The sequence below is a fragment of the Schistocerca cancellata genome, chromosome 6 (genome assembly GCF_023864275.1).
Source record: "Schistocerca cancellata isolate TAMUIC-IGC-003103 chromosome 6, iqSchCanc2.1, whole genome shotgun sequence".
NCBI classification, from domain to species: domain Eukaryota; kingdom Metazoa; phylum Arthropoda; class Insecta; order Orthoptera; family Acrididae; genus Schistocerca; species Schistocerca cancellata.
Window position 1 is genome coordinate 502,103,747 of NC_064631.1, and position 16,980 is coordinate 502,120,726.

The following is a 16,980-nucleotide window of genomic DNA, read 5'->3' on the forward strand; positions in this document are numbered from 1 at the left end:
CAATGGCTGTATCACTACCTGAGCCATCTGGGTCCTTCGCTCCACCACCACCTTTTCTGAACCATACAGATGAGAGTTATCCTTACATATCCCATAATTATCCCGACTTCAAGCTATGGCAACATACTGTCCATACAACCTCCAGCCAACAGCTTCTACTCCCTCTGTCCTATCATCTCCTTCCCATTCTCATCCCCCACTCTGTTTATTGGCAGCTCTCTGCCAACACATCCCCCTGTCTTTCCCCACTCCTCTCAGTTTTTGCTCATTTGTACCCATCTCCCTGCCCCACAAGCTCAGGTTGCTGTACCTGTTGGCAGTCTCACAGATTCCACCAGACAGTGTTCATCTCTCTCCACACCCATGCACTACTATTCCCCTTCCCCTTCCCATTCCCCACTGCCTCCAGATTGCTGCTTGCATCCTATGTAGTGGTCTATTCCAATCCAACATGTTGGAGTTGGCGGTCAACATGTGTTCTGTGTGGTAAGTAACAATCTGTCTTTTCCTACATTGTTGCTTATATGGTATGAGACTGACACAGATCTTTATCTGCTTTTATCATTCCCCTTCCTTCTTTGTCTTTCAGGAAAATTCCCTCTCATGCATCATATTAAGAAATTTCATAATAGTTACTGCAACTGTAATTCTCAGAACATTGTCTGTTTCTTCATAGATACATACATACATACATGCATGTGGAACCATGTATCTGTCTCCTATCTGTATTAATGTCAGTCACTTGAAGTCATCATTTGTAGGGGTGGTTTTAATGTTGTATTCATAGTGTTCACTATTTTTTGAGTAGAGACAAGTACTGCTAATGAAAAAGTAAAATTGTCGTCAAAATAACAAGTTGTAGGATTAACACAATATTCTTATCATAAGTTCCCATATTCTGCAACTATTGTCTGTTCAAACCTACCTGTCATTTTACACACAACAAAAAAAGTTTTGCATCACCTCGGTTCCGAGAGTTCTGGAACCTCCAAAAAAAATTGGAATAGAGATCAACATAAACATCATTTTCGCCGTTTTTATTGCTAATGAAAACCACACATTGCATATTGTACCACCATACAGCGAGACCTTCAGAGTTGGTGGTCCAGATAACTGTACATACCGGTACCTCTAATACCCAGTAGCACGTCTTCTTGCATTGATGCATACCTGTATTTGGTGTGGCATACTGTCCACAAGTTCATCAAGGCACTGTTGGTCTAGATTGCCACATTCCTCAGTGGTGATTCGGCGTAGATCCCTCAGAGTGGTTGGTGGTTCACGTCGTCCATAAACAGCCCTTTTCAATTTATCCCAGGCATGTTCGACAGGGTTCATGTCTGAAGAACATGTTGGCCACTCTAGTCTGGCGATGTCATTATCCTGAAGGAAGTCATTCACAAGATGTGCACAATGCAGGTGCGAATTGTCATCCATGAAGACGAATGGCACACCAGTATGCTGCCAATATGGTTGCACTATCGATTGGAGGAAGACATTCACGTATTGTACAGCCTTTACGGCTCCTTCCATTACCACCAGCGCGGTACATCGGCCCCACATAACGCCACCCCAAAACAGCAGGGAACCTCCACCTTTCTGCACTCACTGGACAGTGCATCTAAGGTGTTCAGCCTGACCAGGTTGCCTCCAAACATGTCTTTGGCAATTGTCTGGTTGAAGGCATATGTGACACTCATCGGTGAAGAGAACGTGGTGCCAATACTGAGCGGTTCATTTGGCATGTTGTTGGGTCCATCTGGTTGCAAAGATGGACCTCGTCATGGACGTCGGGAGTGAAGTTGCGCTTCATCCAGCCTATTGCACACAGTTTAAGTCGTAACATGATGTCCTGTAGCTGCATGAAAAGCATTATTCAACATGATGGAGTTTCTGTCAGGGTTCCTCTGAGCCATAATCCATTGGTAGCACTCATCCACTGCAGTAGCAGCCCTCGGATGGCCTGAGAGAGGCATGTCATTGACAGTTCCTATCTCTCTGTATCTTCTCCATGTCTGAACAACATTGGTTTGGTTCACTCTGAGATGCCTGGATACTTCCCTTGCTGAGAGCCCTTCCTGGCACAAAGTAAGAATGCGGTTGTGATTGAACTGCAGTACTGACCGTCTAGGCAAATTTGAACTACAGACATCATGAGCCGTGTACCTGCTTCCTGGTGGAATGACTGGAACTGATTGGCTGTTGGACCCCCTCCGTATAATAGATGCTGCTCCTGCATGGTTGTTTCCATCTTTGCATGGGTTTATTGGCATTTCTGAACAGTCAAAGGAACTGTGTCTGTGTTACAATACCTATAGTCAATGTCTGTCTTCAAGAGTTCTGGGAACCAGGGTGATGCAAAACTTATCTTGATGTGTGTATTATGTTGAATTAACAAATTAATAATTTACTTTGCAAACCTTACAATTGTGTACTGCGACTTCATTTACAGTACATTTTCTCACATCTTCAGAAGAGACAAGCATAAATCAACATTATTATATTATTCTCCTAACTCGCGTTATTTGCAATCAAGTAGTAATTATTGTTGTTGAAACAATGGTCTGGTGAGTTCTGGTTCAAAAAGGAATTTCAGTTTTTTTTTTAATTTTATAATACACTACTGGCCATTAAAATTGCTACACCATGAACATGACGTGCTACAGACGTGAAATTTAACCGACAGGAAGAAGATGCTGTGATATACAAATGATCAGCTTTTCAGATCATTCACACAAGGTTGGCACCAGTGGCAATACCTACAACATGGTGACATGAGGAAAGTTGCCAACCGATTTCTCATACACAAACAGCTGTTGACCGGCGTTGACTGGTGAAACGTTGTTGTGATGCCACATGTAAGGAGGAGAAATGTGTACCATCAGGTTTCCGACTTTGATTAAGGTCGGATTGTAGCCTATCACGATTGCAGTTTATCATGTTGCGACATTGCTTATCCGCGTGGCTGTAACGGATCGTGCAGCCATGTCTCGATCCCTGAGTCAACGTTTGCTAGACAACAACCATCTGCACGAACAGTTCGATGATGTTTTGCAGCAGCATGGACTATCAGCTTGGAGATCATGGCTTCGATTACCCTTGACGCTGCATCACAGACAGGAGCAACTGCGATGGCGTACTCAATGATGAACCTGGGTGCACGAATGGCAAAAAGTCATTTTTTCGGATGAATCCAGGTTCTGTTTACAGCATCATGGTGGTCGCATCTGTGTTTGGTGACATTGCAGTGAACGTACATTGGAAGCGCATATTCGTCATCGCCATGCTGGCGTGTCACCCGGCGTGATGGTATAGGGTGCCATTGGTTACACGCCTCGGTCACCTCTTGTTTGCATTGACAGCACTTTGAACAATGGACATGACATTTCAGATGTGTTACGACCCATGGCTTTACCCTTCATTCGATCCCTGCGAAACCCTACATTTCAGCAGGATAATGCACGACCGCATGTTGCAGGTCCTGTATGGGCCTTTCTGGATACAGAAAATGTTCGACTGCTGCCCTGGCCAGCACATTCTCCAGATCTCTCACCAATTTAAAACATCTGGTCAATGGTGGCCGAGCAACTGGCTCGTCACAATACGCCAGTCACTACTCTTGATGAACTGTGGTATCGTGTTGAAGCTGCATGGGCAGCTGTACCTGTACATGCCATCCAAGCTCTGTTTGACTCAATGCCCAGGTGTATCAAGGCCATTATTACGGCCAGAGGTGGTTGTTCTGGTTTCTGATTTCTCAGGATCTATGCACCCAAATTGTGTGAAAATGTAATCACAGGTCAGCTCTAGTATAATATATTTGTCCAATGAATCATTTTTATCATCTGCTTTTCTTCTTGGTGTAGCAATTTTAATGGCCAGTAGTGTATTACTAAATGAAATGTCACAGGCCATTAGGTTGCGTCTTCTGCCCTTTATTCATTCCATTCACATCATCACATTTCGTCATAAGCATATTCAGACAACACTAGGCATAACTGGCAACCCCTCTTGCCAAAACCTTTACACCAAAGAGCTAACTTTAAATTTACTCTAGTTCTATCAACATTAACATTTTGATAAAAGCAAAAGAACTTCATTGATTGTACTTATCCTCTTATCTTTTAGTAATAAATTGTATTACATACAAATGTACTATAATACAGCTTTTCCACAAGAACTTAATCTGTGATGAAATGACAAAGTATATAAATGCTTCTTGAATTAGCACCATTTGGGTCCATGCACAATTCACAGAAGCATTGCGTATTGATTTGTGGGTGTGCTCAATACAATTGAGTTGATGGTAATAATAATAATAATAATAATAAGTAACAAAATGCCAACACATGTTCCACATGAAATATTAATATATCATAGACTTCACTAAAATGATGTTCATGTTGTTTATTAAAAATGCTGTGGCATTCACCAGTTTCATTCCACTATTCAAGTTCAATTTACCAAAAAAGTTACTCTAACTCAGTAGTAACTGAAAATATGCAGAATGAACTACTTTAATTTTTTAATCACCTATATCCCCAATCATGTGTACCACAAACATAACTGATTAATACTAGGCAGTGTGTTTTCTAGTCAAGATTGTGGTCTATCTTTAATCCCCAAAACTCAACCCTTTCTGCTTGTTATATTTCATTGTATTAAGGGACTATTATTGTAACTTGTGGGGTTCTGTGAGAAGCACTGAACTGTATGTATGAAATCTTGTTCAAATTCTGTGATAATCCAAGTGTCTTGAACCATCTATTGATTTTTTTCATTAGCTGTGTTTTTAGTAAGGAGACTGGTACAACGTTTTGTTCTTATCAAGTCCTACAAGGTCGAAAATTATTACATTCATACTCTTATATAGTCAGAGTACTACACACTCGGAGTAGTCATATTTAGCTAACAATATGAAAGCTACCTTAGTTGTCAAAGTAATCTTTTGCAAGAGGCTATCAGTTTACAGTTTGGTATGTACTCAATTCTTAATTTCAAACTTTTTTTCCTGTTGCCATTTGAAATTAAGTTCTTGTTTCTTCAGATTATGTATTGCTCTATGTGTAAGATATTTGCATTATATTTCAGCAAACATTTCCATCTTTTTGGCCAGAAGGGAGGCATTCCAAAAAATATGGACCTGTTTTTACAATTGATCATATTTCACACAATCACTACACGAACATCAAGACATGGGTATTCCGCATTAATAAGAAGGTAATAACTATTTTTATTCTCACAGATCTAGACAAATCTGTTAATAATAATTGATACTTTTGATATTTAATTTTATGAAAAGTTATTAATTTTGCATGTACTTCAAATGTATTATTTTTCTTTTTTAAGTAATGTAAGTGGCCTAAATCTGATTACAGTAGCTTCATGTCATCTTTGAATCCTTCTGATGTCATGAAGTTCAAAAAAGCTCCACAGTGCTATGCTCCTTGGGAATACATGGTTTGTTACTGCTGTTTGTAAAAGAAAATATGTTTCTAAACAGCTAACATACAGGCCTGTTCCCATCTCCATATATTAGTAGCAACTATCTTCTAGTGGCATGAAAATGCATTTTAATACATATATAATGACTACAGATTATTAAAGAAAAAGATAAACCTCTTATCTCTGCAATATAAGTTTATTTTCAATACCCATTCAGTGGTATGTTAAACCATTATCTTCCTTCCTTCCCTCCCCTTTTATCAGTATCCATTCAGTGCATGAAATGACTAATCAGTTACCATAAATCGTAAACAGTAAAAAATGATAAACATGTAAATAGCATCTGTGTACTAAATTCTCAAATTGGACATTGGTGACGACAACAACAGAGAGCATAAAATAATAACACTCAGGTAGTCGGACTGTTCTATTTTGTAGAATAAATAAGAAAAAAATAAATGAACTAAGGTTTCGAAAATGTGTTTGTGTTACTTTCCTATTATCTCTACTTTCAAGATATAGGGAACATAATCAGAGTGCTATGTATTTATAATTGTTTGCTTTTCTATTGTAAGACTCCTGTTCTATATTTTAGTCTCATCAGATGCTACAAGGCTGTTTCCATTTGTTGACATCTCATCTGGGGCTTTAGTAGTAACATCAACCTACAAATTCACTATCAGAGGAAAATGCTAGTAAATCTTCTAACACAATGACTACTTGATACCTGAAACTAATCAAAGAAAAATGTTGAAAGCTCAACTATGTATATAGTGCTGCTAACTGTACAGTGTCTCATAAATGCATGCGGCATGAGGAAAGGGCCTTCTGCATATGCATTTGCGCATTTGTAAGAACAACGATTGACAAGATGTCTATCATGAAACATCTTTACTTCAGAATATTGCTAAGATTTTCAAACTTTTTCTTTTCCTCTTGACTGTTATTTACTTGTGTAATACAGATCCCAATTTCAGTCAGGATATTTAGTACTTTCTAAATTTCACAACCAAAGCAAAAGAGGGAATTAAAATGTTTACCTATTACAGAGCATTCAAAAGGATGTCTTTTTGCTTATTGTAAATTCCTTAAATACTCTACAGAAAGCTAGAAATATTTTATGTCATGAAGTTACAGGATTTCCCTTAAGCATTAAACTATAATGCAACCAGTCCTTTGGAAGGCCTTTAAGGGAACCACTTATGACATAAATAATAGTTCATGTAGTGATTCTAAATGAGTTGTATATTTTTGTGTAAAGAGTGCATATTCTGTATGAAGTTAAATGATCTAGTTGCCCGTGGGGCTCTGTATGGCTTTGTGTGTAACATGATGTTTGGACAGTTTTACTTCATAGAAACCTGATACTGATTCTTTGTATACTACTATTCTGAGAATCTCTACTTTTCCTGACATGACACACAAAGATGGGTGTAGGGGTGTCATTTTCCTACAGGACAGTGCACCACTCAACTTGCTATCCAAAGGCCCACGATTTCTGAATAATACTTTTCTAGTCTCTTGTGGAGAGGTAATGCTGGATTAATGAACTCCTTCCATGTTCACCTTAACTTTTTAAGGACTGGTTTGTGCAACTCAAATGAGAATCTGTTTAGGTCCAATTACACTGTATGCTGTGAAGGGAGCTCTACAAAATATTTCTTTTGATTATAGTGTGTTTTTAACTTATGTTCCAGTAAAAAGGCTGTACCTTACTCCATGTTTCAAGATAGACATACTATACATAGTTTTCATTATGTTTTTATGATATGCTTGTATTATAATATTATTTATGTCTTTTAACATCATCATTAACTTTCTTCTGCATGCATCTTTGCTTTCTTCTTTGAATTAAAGACATTGATAATCTGAATGAATTCAGAATGTCTTATTGAGTCAAGCTCTTTTGAAGTTAGAAGCATGCTATTGTGCTAACAAGAAGTATTTGTTTATAATTTTAGCAACTTATTAACTGCTGCTTAAAAATTTAATAGCATGCTTTGTGTGTACATAGGACTGTAGAACAGGTCACAGGCCCGCAGTTGTTATCACTGGACAAGAAAATAGAAAGGTAGGAGAAAATACTTGCATATATCTTATGGATATATTTTATTTTTTCATCTTTGACAGTTATCATGAGACTAAAATGTAATTACTATCATAAGAAATCTTAAACATTCTCACTTACCTGCTTAGTTTTATGCAGAATACCTTTTTTTCATAATATCAATGATGCTAAATAAAGTTAACTGCAGTTGTAAATTTAGAATGGTCAGAATACTGAAAATCACAATTGTAAACTACTTGTTCAAAATGATAATAGCTACAGCTTTTCTGTAAGTACTCACTTCAGTTCATAAATAGAAGAAAAGGCCCTTCTACCAATCTGGTTTGTTTGCGAATTTGCATCCTACCAGTGCATTACCAATTCTTTGTGTAAGTATACTTCTTAATATACCCTTATGCGACTGAGCTTTACTGGTACTTCACTTAAACATCCTAGAAGAAACACTCAATCAGTTGTGATATAGTGTCCATTAAAAACTTTCCTACCCAAAGCATTAGCTTTCTTTGATAATGCTGTTTTATCTAAACTGTGTCAACAGATGGGCTATCTTTGACAGCTTTGGAAGCATACTCCATCCTGCCATCTTTTGGACTGCCATGATTAATTTCTTTTTACAGGCATTCCTGATGCTGTGAATTACCAGCAGCTTCAAAACAGATTGACAGGCACTCAGTTCTGTTTGCATGCATTGTAGCTTGCAACCACTGTCTGCCACTCTCTCATAAACTGTAGTGTAATGTCACTACAGTCTGCTTCTCTCTCACAAAGAGGTGATTTATGATTGTCTCTGAAGTGCACGTCACTTAAATATAGTGTAGCTGTCTCAAAGAATGTACAGACACATGCAGCAAGTCTTTTAGGTGATACATATATGCTATACATATAGTTGTATCATCATCATCATCTGTCATTCGACATTCACTGCTGGCTAAAGGCCCCTCCGAGAATTCTCTCTGAGTTAACAGTATCCAGCTATGTATGTCCAAATTGTTCCTGTATGTTTTATAATGTCATATACCCACCTACTCTTATACCTTAGAATCCAGCAGACAACTTCATGGTCCATCCACTACCAGCATCTATTTGCATCTCTCCATTGATTGTTGAGCAGCCCTCAGTTTTTGGTGGGCTATCTATTAAAGGTCACAGGTCAAAATTTGTAATATACACCCAGACACATCGAATGCTTCTTTCTTAAAACTTAATTCAGTTTACCAAAAGAACTCCAGATTATTTTTACCCTTCTGTTTATTTATTTCGAGACTGATCTGTTTAGCTCCTTAGGCAAAAAATCATAGATTGGTTCCATGACCTCGTTACTAATTATAACAAGTTTCTTCTTCATGAGTTGGTTTTACATTACCTTAGTTTTATTTTAACTGATACATGGACTGTCAAGTTCTTTCAACCATTATTGGAAGTTTATCTGCACTAGAGGTAAACAATGCAATGTCATTATCAAAAGAAGGTGGTTCTGGTACGTTACATTAACATCATTCAATCTTTTTTCTTCAAGTTTAGGGATCTGGTGACTTCACCCAAGGCTGAGTTTTAGTGATATAGGATCTCCCTGATGGATACTTCTTGAGACTGTAGTCGTGCGTGTGTGTGTGTGTGTGTGTGTGTGTGTGTGTGTGTGTGTGTGTGTGTGTGTGTGTGTGTGTGTGTGTGTGTGTGTTATCTCCGATGCAGACCTCATTGGCCACAAGCTCATTTTCTGACAGTCTTTTTGTTGTGTCTATCTGCAACTCAGCGTCTCTGCTATATGGTTAGTTGCATCTATCCTTTTCATAATACTCTTAAGTATTTTTTCTTGTGACATTTGTTTCTGGTTATTAACCCACTGTCCAGCATAACTGTAAAATCTATATTGTACAAATAAATAATTAGACACAAGCAGAAAAATGCGTGTCTTTTCCATATTGATGAGTGTAATCTTCAGTTTACTGGTGTAGATTGAATTGGTGAATTTTTTTTTTCTCAAATACTGTTTGTGTATGTCGTTGAAACTGATGTAAAAACATTATCAACATCTATGAATCCCTGGCAAACTGGTAATTGATATCTGTTGTTTCATTCTATAATTTTGTTCATTACATGAAAATAGTACATAAATGAAAATGTGTAGGTGTGTTTCTACATCTGAAAGATGATGGCTATCCAAATTTCGCACCAGTCTCATAAGAGTGGCATTCATAGCACCACTATGAGGACGTAAATGAGGTTTGCTTTAAATACATGCCGTAATGGTTGTGAGCATTATTTATCTTTGAGATTAGACATTGTGAGTTGATGTTAGTCAAGAATGCCTTTAAGGTGATAAAGACACCATTATCAACACTTCATTGAGGATGAACAAGGTCACGTAATAGGCCTACAAGAAGCTGGTTTTTCCTTCTGCATTATCCCAGAATGATTTTGTAGGAGTGTAGTCACTCTACATGATTGCTGGCAGCAGTGGTTGAGAATGTATGGTTCAATTCCCAGTCAGTACACTGCATGTGAAACTGTAGTTTCCGTCCGAGATAAATAGTGGTTTGTTTATTCAATATGTATCTGCTGTTCGCCATGTCGGACAATATATTTTGGAATTCAGATTGAATGCTTGTTTCATATTTAATGAAACATGCCTAGCATTACTTTTTTCTTTAAAATGCAATGTTAAAATCACTACAAAGCACTATCTTCATATTTATTTTGATATTTGTCCAAAAATACAAACCATTGTATTTTTGTTAAAGGTAGGACTTCAGTGTTATAGTGTCCCTAAATCCCCCCATAATACGATAGTTGTTACAGAGTGATCAGCCTGGTTGTGAAGATTATGAAGCCACCTAATTTGAACAAGAAAATATTGATCATGGTGACAGATTAATCTGTAGCATAGCCTGAGGTATAGATTTATCATTTCAATATTCCTTTCGTATTTAGTATTAATCATTATGATAACATCCTAATTTTTGGTTATTTCTGCCATATACAGTCTGAAAACGATGTTTGGCCTAGTTTCAAAATCATAAAACAATTTTTTATTACACTGTGCTGGCTTTTGTGGTCACTGTATACTGCAGTTAAAATTTCTTGGCTGAGAGGTCGTGCTTAATACACTAAACTATTCCCAAATGTTTCATATCTGCCCTGATGGCAATAGATATCATCTGAGGGAAAACAGAAACTGCACGAATGTTTCTGAGAGGCCGCTGCGTTTATAAAGCTGTGCGGAGAGCACTGCCATCTGTTATGTGATAATGAGTGGGTGATTATCTATAGCTGGTGCCATCATTCTCAATTAGAAATAATTAATTGTCACTGTGCCGGCATAAAGTCAGTGTCCTCATTTTATCTAACTTAATATCTTCTTCTTTCCTATTAAAATTCTAATGATGATTGTGAATCTCTATGACATGTGCATGTGATACTGCATTGTCTTTGCTGAAACACTTGTCTTACTGAATTTTGTTTCATAGTTTCCATGTCAGAAAACATTTTCTGCTCTGACCAATTTGTCAGTATTTCCCAGGGTGTGACCAGTCCTTTTTGTGGTTCCAGTTGTGCTGGTTTGCTTCGTTTTTGTTTCTTCGTTGATTGTTGTCCTTGGTGTTGACGTACTGGCTTAAAAAAATTAAAAAAAAAGACAGATGCATAGTTGCATTTCACAGTCTTTTACTTTCACTGTACGCAACCCCCCCTCCCCACCCCTGCCCCTCTACCCCCCCCCCCCCCCCCCCCAAATAATACACAGTTATATATATGGCCAGTGCACTATTGTTTAAACTTTCCATACGCCTTATTGATAGTTTGCAGGCAAACCTCCACATACTGCTACAATAGTTTACTATTGAACATATATGAGCAGTAGAAAGCTAACCACAGAGTTCACTGTTCTTGAAGAATAAAAAGGTACATATGAAGCAGACACTGTCGTTGTTTTAACACATGGCCCAACAGTGGAACAGATATTTCACATTTAAGTTGAAGCATTGTTGTTGTTGTAACCAACACAGGTTTCTCGTTTGAAATTTGGACGTGGACTGACTGTCTCGGGACCAAAAATCGGACCATTATATATCCTCACAATAATAGGTACTGAAACTACACATTGTTTGAAGCTAAATTCACAGAAAACTTGACTCATTCTACTTACTGAATACATTGAAAAATTGGTTCTTTTTAACAGTTTCTTCTACTACAAAAGTTAGGCCGAATTATTTGTTAAATCATGAAATTAACAAACAATACTTTTGACAAAACTGAAATTCACGTGTGAATTAATTAAGGGCTGGCTTTGCTAACATGTTTTTGAATAGAACTAAATAGATACTAGAAGGTTATTACTATTTCGTCTTCCAAATGTTTACAATTAGTACAGAATTTATGTTTGTTTATACATCAACATTAGAATTTAAGTTAAGAAACAATTACTGATTTCATCCTATAGCAAAAGATACTAATTAGGAACAGTCAAAATAAATTTAAAAAATCTGTTACATACATAAATTTAGCACAAAATCAGATCTGGTGTCATGTTCTTTAAAACTAAGGGCCAACCTTCCTCTTTTATGAAAATGCATATTATACTCATGTATGTTAATGGCAATTAGTTAAAAGTGAAAAAATGAATTCCAAGGAGGCAGGTGGTGAAACAAGAGGGAAGTCAAAATATCTCACCTTGCTTCGTCACATCACCCTTCATTGGACTGACCAGATAGGTGTTGCAAGTAGCTAACTCGGCAGTTCAGTGACAGTGACCCCATAAATTGGGTTCACAAAAAAAAAAAAAAAAAAAAAAATTACACAGGAATCTCATCAAAACTACAGTACATATGTCTTTTCAAATTTATACTTATATGAACTGGCCATACGAAAATCCCCACACAAAATATTTCCATACAGTACATTGTACAGTGTCACAAAAGATCACAAGTCCTGTCTTGTTTAACAAAAAATTAGTACTCACGGGTAGCAAAGAAGTCAAATTACACTGTACATTTCAGTTCATGTTCAGACAAAAAATTTCAATTGTTCAATGTTTAGTCATTTTCACAAGCACTTCCACTTTTTCAATTAGCTTTTACACATCTTCAACAGGTCCAAGTGGCAGTTAGCAAGGAAATGCACTGTGATCAGTTCCCTCATAGGTGGTTCTCCTCTGCCACAGTACATGAATAATAATAATAATAATAATAATAATAATAATAATAATAGAAAAAATACCCTACTTGAGTACACTTACTTTTTACTTCTAACTTAATTCTAAGAAAATAATAATTTTTCTCTGCCTCATGATGACTGGGTGTTGTGTGATGTCCTTAGGTTAGTTAGGTTTAAGTAGTTCTAAATTCTAGTGGGCTGATGACCATAGATGTTAAGTCCCATAGTGCTCAGAGCCACTTGAACCATTTGAGCCAATAATTACCACTAATGGTAAATGATAGTCATTACGTCATAAATAAATACATCACAGTTCTCATAACATTACAATAACTAGCACTAAAATTGACTATAATATGAAAGTTGTTGACTAGCAAAAATTTTAAATTGAGTGCACATTGCACTACCAAGCATTACTCTGAGTCATAACTGTCTGAAACTGGTTAAACTTGAAAGAATTTGGTCTCTTTCCCATTTTCAAAATAGCAAGAACTCAAGATGTGCAGTAGCATAGGTTTACTAATCATTACATTATGAAAAAAATAGTCACCATCACATAACTTAATTACTAATCAAATCAATATTTAGGTGATGGAAGTTGTACAAAATCATTGCCCCACTTCTCTACTCAACTGAGCACCACCCTCATTCCACCAGAGAATTAAATCCTCACAAAATCACTAAATGGTACCAAATAGTTGACCTGTCAGAATATTCACGTCAGTTTAGCAGCACAGTTATCAGTTAATCAGAAAAATTAACATTCTTTGTCCCAGTATTACCACTTTAAGCTATGATTCCTTAAAATACAAAGAGAAGTTTTTCAGATAACGTGTAGGTCCAATGATGCAATATTATATGACTAAAATATTGCTCTTTCCGTTAAGCTCTCATTCCCAGCTGCAGTGTCATGAATTGCATAATAGATACCGTACCCAAGGTTGCCTAGTTCAAAAATAGATCCTCAATGCAGTTTCACCACATTTGTTTGTATACAGTTATTTTTTCCATACTCAATCATGTTTGTCGGCTCCACTATTTTACTTACCTTTCTTACCTTGTTAGCTAGTGGAGTGCATGCTCAGAAAAAAATCCTTACTGCAGAGACAGGCTCCCTAACCATTAAGACCCTAACATTATTCATTGTTTTATTATTTCATTATTACTTCATTGACTAATAAATAAACATCTACTCTGCTTGTCTAATGCTCAGTTGATTCTCCTGAAAAACGCTCCACAGTAACAGATCCTTATGCTAAGACAAACTTAACTCTCATTACTGTTCAGACAAAATTATCAATCAGAAAAACTATTATTTCACTGCACCCATCAAATTGCTTGATATTCTAATCTGAAGGGAAATATACCTGCAAATTTTGCTTAATCTTTCTACACACATTACTCCAGGCAACTACGTTTAAAGTTGTAATTCCTTAATGATAGAAAAAGCTGTACCATATCGCACTTCTATAGTTATCTCCATATACTGATTGCACTGAACACAAACACTTCTATTATACCCCAATTAATATTATGATCTCATATTTAAGATGGTTTTCCTGCATATTGCCTCTGCTTCTGCACCCATGAGCTGATTACTTCAGATGTTAATTATCCTTCACACATGCTGACACCTTTCATTTTCTGTTTACCTTACCTCTTTGACATAAATTCTTTAATCATGGTACCAATTTACTTTCTTCCATCCTCTTATAACTCCATTACTTCCAACTAGCAAAACGTAATATACGTATACACACAGATAACACTAGAGAAACCTTTTCTACAGTATTTTTATACTAAAGTATCCTACTGTATAAAATCACATGAAAGTAGAGGATAGGACAATTCTGATTCAATTATAAACTTCAGATAGAACAGGAGAAGAGTTTGACTGTCTCAGGAAACATGAAAAATGAGATAGACAGCTGGGGTAAGCATCATTGCCACATAATGAACCCAACACAGAATGTTGAACCCCTACTTGCCAATTGCACAGGAAATTAGTCTCAAATATTACATCAGTGCTGAAGTTTTGAATCACCAACAAATTGCACTCCAACAGATCTCCTGCCAACTCCTGAGTCAATAGTACCTCTTGTTTCACAATCTTTGATAACTTACCAGTAGCATCAATAATTTTTATTCCAGAAATATGCGTTACTACTATACCCTCTGTGTTCTTAATATATTCAAAATTTGCCTGTGAACTGCCATTCAAATCACTACCACTATCCAGTAAACACTAAACATGTATACCTTGAACCCTTGCTGTTATTACAGGGTGCCACACTTTGTTTTTACTTAGCATGCCATTTTCTTCTTACAACAAATCCTTATTAATCCTCTCCCTGTAAAAGCTATCATCCTGCTTACCAAAATGGTTGTCAGACACAGTCAAATAACATATAGCAGGGTCCTCTTCATCAGTACCACTCTCAAACGCTAACTCTTCATTAGGCCTCCTTTATTATTTCTTTACTTAACACGTTGCCATCATTATCGATTATAAATTCAAACACCTCATCCTCATCACTACTGGATTCATCGTTGCTATCATCCTTACAACTGCTGTCGGAATCAGACCCGCTTTTACTTTATATGTGCTTTAGATTTTGTACCTCTTCCACCTTTGTCTCCATTTCAGTCAATTTTGAATCTACATTTTCATTTAATTTTTCCAGTGTTTCCTCTACCACCACTGCACACTTGCTTTCTACTTCTGTTTCTAAATCATTTGTAATGTGACCAATTGCGTCCTCAAGTTTAACTCTACTTTCAGCACAAAATTTCTCGGAAGCTTTGACTTCATTTTTACACTGTTTCTCGGAAGCCTCCATCTTCCTACTATTGTCATCACAAAGTTTCTCAATCTCTTCTACACATTTACTACTCATCAATGTTAATTTCTCATTAGTGTTCTGCTCTACTTTGTGTTTTCATCACACTCTTTCCCTTCTGCCTCAACCTTCTTATTTAATTCTGAAAGGCTAGAGCTAACTACCTTAATTTCCTTTTTAATTTCTTTCTTCAGTTCATCTTTTAGTCTAGCCATGTCAGTTCTTATACTACTAATGTGTACTTGCATACTACTGATATTATTTTCTGCCATACTATTATCTTCTTTCATACTCATCTTACTCAAAATACTCATAATTTGCGTTAACATCACTTCCATATTTCCGTCTGCTGTAAACTTTTTTGCTGATTGTCACTACTAGATTCCTCCTCTTTAACCTTAACAATCTCACACACTTCAGTACTGTTTTCATCCATTTCGCTCACATCACCTCACAATGTAGATGACGCTTTTATCATTTCATCTACAATAGGACTTTCATCCCTAATTCAAAGTTAAATTCATTAATGATTTATAATCTCTTTCCTCTACAGAACCAGTCTCTTGTTGTCCCTTGTAACCCCATCACACAGCCTTGTTGGTTAAGGTCACTCATTATGTATCACTTAATACAAAACAGCTTTTGTAATGAGTTACCTTGTTTTTAATCACCCTTCTGCCGCTACTCTGCTGTGGTTCTTGCTGTTGTCATCTGGATCAGCAAGGCGTCTTGTTTATCTCTGGTCAGCTGTGTCCACTTGCATGCTGATTGGCTGCTCCTGTACTCAGTGTCTGCTTCCATAGAACCCGCTTGCTGATTGACTGCAGCACTTTCTTCATTATGAAGCCCCAGTGCTGACTGGCTGTATCATCCGTTCCATATAAAGTCCTGTAAACCGCTCGAGTTCACACTTCACTGTCACAGTTAGTGAGTTCTAGTTTACTGTGCCTACATACAATAGTACTCACCCAGGGTACCACATGTGATGGTTTGCTTCTTTTTATTTCTTCGTTGATTGTTGTCCTGTTAACCTCAACCCCCCAATAATACACAGTTACATATATATGGTGAGTGAACTATTGTTTAAACTTTCCATAAGCCGCATTAATAGTTTGCAGGCAAACCTCCACATACTACTACAATAGTTTACAATTGAACATCTACTAGCGTTAAAAACATAATCACAAACTTCACTGTCCTTGAAGAATAGAAAGGTACATATGGAGCACACACTGTCATTTTTTTAACACGTGGCCTAATAGTGGAACCCTTATTTCACAGTTAAGCTGAAGCATTGTTGTTGTTCTAACCAACATAGGTTTCTCACCTGAAACTCGGCTGTGAACTGACAGTCTCAGGACCAAAAATCGGGCCCTTATATATCCTCACAGTAATAGGTACTGAAACTACACATTGTTTGAAGTTAAATTTACAGAAATCACAACTAAAACTTAATTCATTCAATTAATTGAATAC

At 36.8% G+C, this 16,980-nt stretch overlaps 1 protein-coding gene across 1 annotated transcript in view; it reads left to right on the top strand.

Moving 5' to 3' along the window:
* LOC126190835 (receptor-type tyrosine-protein phosphatase kappa) overlaps positions 1 to 16,980 on the top strand; it is a 707,747-nt gene that overhangs the window by 591,161 nt on the left and 99,606 nt on the right. Inside the window, exon 12 of the mRNA XM_049931411.1 lies at positions 5,092 to 5,220. Coding sequence (XP_049787368.1) covers positions 5,092 to 5,220 — 129 coding nt within the window. The remainder of the gene's footprint in view (positions 1 to 5,091; positions 5,221 to 16,980) is intronic.